Genomic DNA, 6949 nt, shown 5'->3' with positions numbered 1-6949 from the left:
TTACAGTATCAATGTTTGGTACATTTTAATTTAGGAAACCAGTCAGGAAGTGTGAGAGATTGAAAGAAAAAGGGGAAATGGGAAGAAGGAAAAGGGTGGGATTGTTGGGTTTGTCTTTGGTTTTGCAGAACATGATTAAGTTTTGCAAAAGGAAGTAAAATAAAAACAAAACAAAACGCATCAATGTTAGGTGCATTTCGTCTCAGCCAATATATTCAGACAGCCTGATCTGGTAGCACCAGGCATTGATTGGGAAGAGGACATACACTGTCCAGCATTTCCAAATGGCCACCCAAATTGTACTGACGGTCTGGTAATTTGATGAGAATTTATATTTATATTCCACCTCTTTACTCTTGAGGTCGTTATTTTAGTTTCTTCCCTTAAACTGCTATACTTTGGAATTGCTTCCCTGTTTCTTGCTTCCCTGATTGTACTCACACGCAAAAGATAAAATGTAACGCGAACACACATATCGCTATTCAACTCCTGAAATAATCCCTTATAGACGTAATCCCAATTCATCACCCTTCACGTTCAAGTGACAATACGCAATGTTTGTTTTTCTTCTGTCTCCAATGATAGTTTGCTCTATATAAAATAGTTATATATATACTCACTTAGATGTCAGTAAAATGCTGGATATAATGGATGAACTAATCTACACGTAGAGACACAAAGTTACCAGCATGTAATATCTAAAATCAGAAAGGATAGACCCGATACATTGTGGCAAACTTCTTCTTTGGTCGTGGAATCTCATATAGGCCAACATTTAGCAGATACTGTCTGCTGTGCAGTAAAAATAAACAGTGATTAAAGATCTTGCAAAAGGGCAGATTACATATTGTATCTAAAAAATCTTTGAAAAAGTTAATATTTTAGCCTTTTGCAAATACTTGTGAAACGTTTTATATATTTTCATGTACTAAATGTATTGATTATAACTTTTCTTTTCAATTTGATCGACATTTTGTATTCTCATATATATATATATATATATATATATATATATATATATATATATATATCTTTAAAGACAAATATCTATCTATCTATCTATCTATCTATCTACTATTATATAAAGGAACTTTGTGTGTAACTTCGTTCCCTATAGACTCGAAAACGGCTGGGCCGATTTTTATGAAATTTTACACAAATATACTTTATTTATATTATCATTAACCCTTATCCTCAAGTGGCGGCGGCCTTGATAAGTGGTGATTCCTGTGTAAAAAGAAAAAAGATTACAAGATCTATTCTGTGACGTGTTAGCTAGCATGTTAATGCTATGAGGATAAAAATGCATAAAAGCTTAAGCACCTTTGGTAGCAGACATGCAAATATATATATTTTAAGATATATATATCTTAATACACACACACACACACACACACACACACACACACACACACACACACACACACACACACATATATATATATCTTTCGAATATTGCTTCTTTCAAACTTGAAGATTTCAATTTTTGTGTTAATCAACAAAATTATAGATAATCTATATAAAATTTCTTTGTGTCCTCTTAAAAAAAAGTCAATTTTTGGAACTCCATGGAATGTGCATGACTATATATATATATATATATATATATATATATATATATAATCTGAGATTATTGTTTTCCAGAGGTTAATTTACTAATGAAGCTTTACGCGGTTAATACAAGAATGCTCTATACCGAAGTAACACAAGTAATACAGAGTATACTCTTTATATATATATATATATATATATATATACATATATATATATATATATATATATATATACATATATATATATATATGCATATGTGTGTGTGTGTGTGTGTGTGTGTGTGTGAGAGAGAGAGAGAGAGAGAGAGAGAGAGAGAGAGAGAGAGAGAGAGAGAGAGAGATAGACAATTAATATTCCTTAGTTTTTTACAATGTTTAAACAGGAAACTTCGATGTCGACCAATCCATTAAAGTCGTTTTGGGAACTCCGATTTTTGTGTCATCAGTTTTGGCTTCATTCCTGGATAATACAGTTCCTGGTAAGTAATTGGATTTTTCATCTTGCAATATTGCTGTGGGTTTTTTTTTATGTCATGACTGACTTGGAAAAAATCAAGAATCGTAGGAAAGGATTCATTAAAAACAATTATTGCAAATTGTTAATAGAATACTTTGTTTTAGATAAAACTAAGTTTACCGTGAATCGTTTACAGTAATTTAAAACAAGATTGCATCTAGCGGTCAGTTGGTGGTCAGACTTGTGACTTTATAATTTCTGTCCGTCTCTCTATTTATCTCTCTCTTTGTTTGTATGTTTGTATGTATGTATGCATCGGTCTATCTATCTATCTATCCATATCCCTCTCTCTCTCTCTCTCTCTATATATATATATATATATATATATATATATATATATCCATGTATGTATGTATGTATGTATGCATGTAATTGGATTTAAAATGGAAAAGAAGAAACAAAATGCTCGACGGTTCGTTTGTTCAGTGCGTTTTATTCAAATGTGAAGTATATCTCTTCAAATTCCACTTAGTGTCGGGTATTTTAGATAGAAATATGGACCGTTTTGTCATCTTTTTGTAATTATTCTAGTCTTAAATTAGTTGTAGGCTATTCCATGTATGTATGTATGTATGTATGTATCTATCTATCTATCTATCTATCTTTCTATCTATCTATCTATCTATCTATCTATCTATGCCACTATCTACAAAAATGAGGATCTTGTTTTCTTTTTGTTTATTTGTTTGCATAATATTTCATGACCTCAAATAATGATGACGTAATCTATCTAACCAGATAGTGGGAGTGAGAGAGAGAGTGAGAGAGAGTGAGAGAGAGAGAGAGAGAGAGAGAGAGAGAGAGAGAGAGAGAGAGAGAGAGAGAGAGTTTCTACTTAAACTAAACGACCTTATTCGCTTCCTGGTTTTAAAAATTATTTTATATGATTACCTTGTTTTGCAATTCTGTATATTTATTCACCACAAATCCGGCCTCGCAATTATATTTAATAATAAAAAAAGCAAATTATTGCACAACTAAGGCTCCAAAAAAGAAAAAAAAATTTTAAATACCAAGCAACACGGTATGTCTTCCAATACGTGCGCCGACGAAATTCGTTTTTGTACGGCTTTGAACCGATCGTGGCTTATAAAATAAAATTCAACGTCTATAAAAAAGGACTCTTTCTCCAGTTAGTCGAAAATGCTGACATAAAAGAAAGAAAACGATAACACTTTACGTTAATTAAATAAAGGCATCTCATGTATACATATTGCGTTTATTAAATAAACGCATCTCATGTATACATGCATTGCCTACTTAACTTACGCACATATACACACTCCATAGACTAAATCATTTTCTCCCTTCGATAAACAAAATGCCAATTAGCTTTGCAAACTTACAAACACGTACAATTAACGCTCGTCAACTTTTTGATTAGAAAAAATAGGAGACTTTACTTTTAGATTGATCCTCGTACAACAAAGTGCGCTCCGGACGCCCATACACATCCATCACCGCATCGCTGGCAAAATGCAATGGGAATGATGATGAATATGTAGAAAAATTAAACAGAGAAAAAGGGTCACACGTTTTAATGGTATTACTCTCGTTTTTGTAGCTCTTCAATTTTTTATCAAAAATAGGAGGCTTTACTTTTAGAACGACCTTCGGATATATATATATATATATATATATATATATATATATATATATATATATATATATATATATGTATACATTAGCCGCCAAAAATCTGGTACAATTTAGTTCTTTTTCAACTTCTCCAGAATATTCGGAGGGGATCACAACTAAACTTACACGCATTTAACATATCTCTTATGTTGATATACTTCATTATAAAGGATAGAAAAAAGTTATGAGCATTTAAATTTTTTTAAATTATAAATTAAAGTGGCCAAAATCGTGGCACAAAGCAAAGAAAATAATTTATTGTGAACTGTGTAGTCAGTTTTTCCACTTTTCTAAGTACGAAAAGGACAAATGAATCGATTACGTCACTTTGTAGTCACTGCAGCCGGTTCCACCATCATTATGACACCTAAAATTGATGCTTCCATAAAAAATCAATTATGAAACTTCATGGGGAAGAGCATTCAATACGAAAGATAGATGATGACTTGAATCTGTCGAAAAGTACCGTTGGGAGCGAGGTTATAAAAGATTTCAAGAATACTCGGTGTGGACAGATGATCAGCGACGAAATGTATTTTTTTTTCTGATGAAAGTAAGTTTAACGTATATAGATCTGACGAGAAGAAATTTATAAGGAGGTTTGCTGGCGAAATATTTAATAAAAAATGCACGATGAAAACGGTTAAGTTTGGGGGGGGCGTAGCGTAATGGTGTTTGGAATGATTTCTGAGGAAGTCCGTCTAAATACCGGAGTTAATGGAACAATATACAAGAACTTGTTGACATACTTCGAAATTCTTGTTGTCCCAATACTTCGAAATTCTGAGTGTGAAAAACGTATTTTCATGCAGGATAATGCCCCCCCCCCGCCACAAGGCTAAGCATGTAATGGAATTTTGGAACGAGCAAAATGTGGATGTTTTGGATTGGCCTCTTCAAACCCTATTGAAAACCTATAATCTACTTTGGGGAACCGTGTGAGTGCAAGAAACTTTATTAATACTGAAAATTTGTGGCTAAAACTTAAAGAAGAATGGGCGAAAGTTTCACGTGATGAATGTCGCCATCTCATTCAATCGTGCAAGAGAAGGTGCGCTGCAGTTATAGAAAATAAAGGCTTGTTTACTATATATTAAATGTATGTCCACCAATTTTGGTATTTTGATGTTTCAATGTTATTGTTTTTAAATTTATTTTCTTTGTCCCACGATTTTAGTCACTTTAATTGAAAAAAAAAAAATTGAAATGCTCAGAAATTTTTTCTATCTTTTATAACGAAGTGTAATTAATACAGTGTATCAACATAAGAGATATGTTAAATGTGTGTAAGTTTAGTTGTAATTACCCCCCCCCCGAATGTTCTGGAGAAATTGAAAAAAGACTTAAGTGTGTTGCATAGGGAATATATATATATAACAATGATGGGGGCATATCGATAACAATGATGACTTTCACTTATCTAATGTTCTTCTTATTTATATGGAAAGGGACAGCCCTTTTTCCTGTAACAACTGTCCCAGATTTTTGGCCGCTACTATATATATATATATATATATATATATATATATATATATATATGAAATGAAAATAACGACGTGTCTTATGTACAGGTACCACTGTTAACAAGTTTAGTGCTCCCCGACTTCATATGCAAACGTCTTGTTGCTGTCAGCATCGGGAATAAAAGTTCGCAGTTCTTCGACTAATGAAATGGACTTCATGCCCACTAAAGTATCCTGAGGCACGATCTTCTTGAGCTCAAGAAGTCAGAATCATTTATGAAAAAACAAAACAAAACAAAACAAAAAAACAAACAATAAAAACAAAAAACAAAGCAAAAAAACAAACAAACAAACACGCAAAAATATGTTGACCAAATATATAATTTCAAAAAAAAAAAAAAAAGTATATATTACTTTCCTTTTTAGGTACAGCAAAAGAACGTGGTATGGCACAACCAAAGAATTTCGCCGATAATGCCTTCCCGGGTCACCAGAACGCGAGTTACAATGACATATACGAGTTTCCAATCATCCGGAACTTTTTAAAGAAACACCAGAATATTACCAATCATATTCCGTTTTTACCCTCGTATTCTGAAGAATTGCTAACAAAAGGCGAGATGGCCCCGCTAAAAGAAGCAACACTCAATTCATCGAGTTAATTTATTTCCATTGTTATTAAGTTCCATAAACTTTAATTCCAACCAAAATACCATTTTCTGCAATAAAAAGTGATTGATTTAACTTACAACAAATCATTACGGAATCGCACATAGAAAAAACAGTTATATCAATAGTTTACAGTACCCATGATCAGAAAAATTAACAAATAAACAAGTAGTTGTTGTTTTAAAACGAATTAAAATCTATTAAATTCTATAATTCTTGAGCAAATTTTTTTTCCATAAAGATAAAAGACCAAATTTTATCAAATGAAAAACAGAATAATATAAAACTTTTTCTACAATTTTAAATAGAATTTTAGACTAAAAATTTTTCCCAAACCACACCGCTATATTTTGTCTCGATCGCGAAAACATTAAAATATATTTTAAAAAAGTTTTTTGAAACAAATCATTTTTTTTCGTCTAAATAAGATTTAGCAAGATTTGCTATAAGAACATGCAAAAATATTATAATATAAGTACCTGAATTTCAAATAATTCAAACTTTTTATATCACTCTATATATTTGCGTAGCAATATTAAAAAAAACAAAAACAACAAAATGTTATGACACTTGAAAATTAAGTACGGAGGCTTAGAGGTAACTTAAACGATATTTAGCCAAGTATTTTTAACGACAACGATTAAGTAAAGGGTTTATTTTTTTTTCATAAGCGATATGTATATATATATATATATATATATATATATATATATATATATATATATATATATTGTTTTTAAAATATAATTATCCACTGACATGTGTTTTTAAAAATACTATATATGCCGCTCCCTATTCGGAAGTACCAAATTAGTCAAAGGAAAAATTATTCCTAACTCACATTTAGGTAAAACTGCACTTGCGTATAAATAATTGAATTCATCCTAAACGTATCGCAAAAACAAAAACAAATAAAATAATATATATATATATATATATATATATATATATATATATATATATATATATATATTTATTGCCCACATAACCCCCCGAAGTTAAGCAACGATGAGGCTGGCCATTGGGCCACCATGGGTGAATAAACAAGAGCTTACCGAAAGAAATTATCGTATTTTTAGTAAAATGCGCAGTTATTTATCGATTCTTTC

At 31.2% G+C, this 6949-nt stretch overlaps 1 protein-coding gene across 1 annotated transcript in view; it reads left to right on the top strand.

Moving 5' to 3' along the window:
• LOC145254523 (solute carrier family 23 member 2-like) overlaps positions 1–6050 on the top strand; it is a 66667-nt gene extending 60617 nt beyond the window's left edge. Inside the window, exons 9-10 of the mRNA XM_080113049.1 lie at positions 1937–2032; positions 5598–6050. Of these exons, the coding sequence (XP_079969175.1) occupies positions 1937–2032; positions 5598–5833 (332 nt within the window). The 3' untranslated portion in view covers positions 5834–6050. The remainder of the gene's footprint in view (positions 1–1936; positions 2033–5597) is intronic.
• The last annotated feature ends 899 nt before the right edge of the window (positions 6051–6949 follow it).

This window comes from Euprymna scolopes, chromosome 30, assembly GCF_053919585.1.
Source record: "Euprymna scolopes isolate OS-2025 chromosome 30, ASM5391958v1, whole genome shotgun sequence".
NCBI lineage: Eukaryota > Metazoa > Mollusca > Cephalopoda > Sepiida > Sepiolidae > Euprymna > Euprymna scolopes.
Note: the sequence above shows the minus strand (reverse complement) of the source record. Positions and strands in the feature narration are given on the sequence as shown.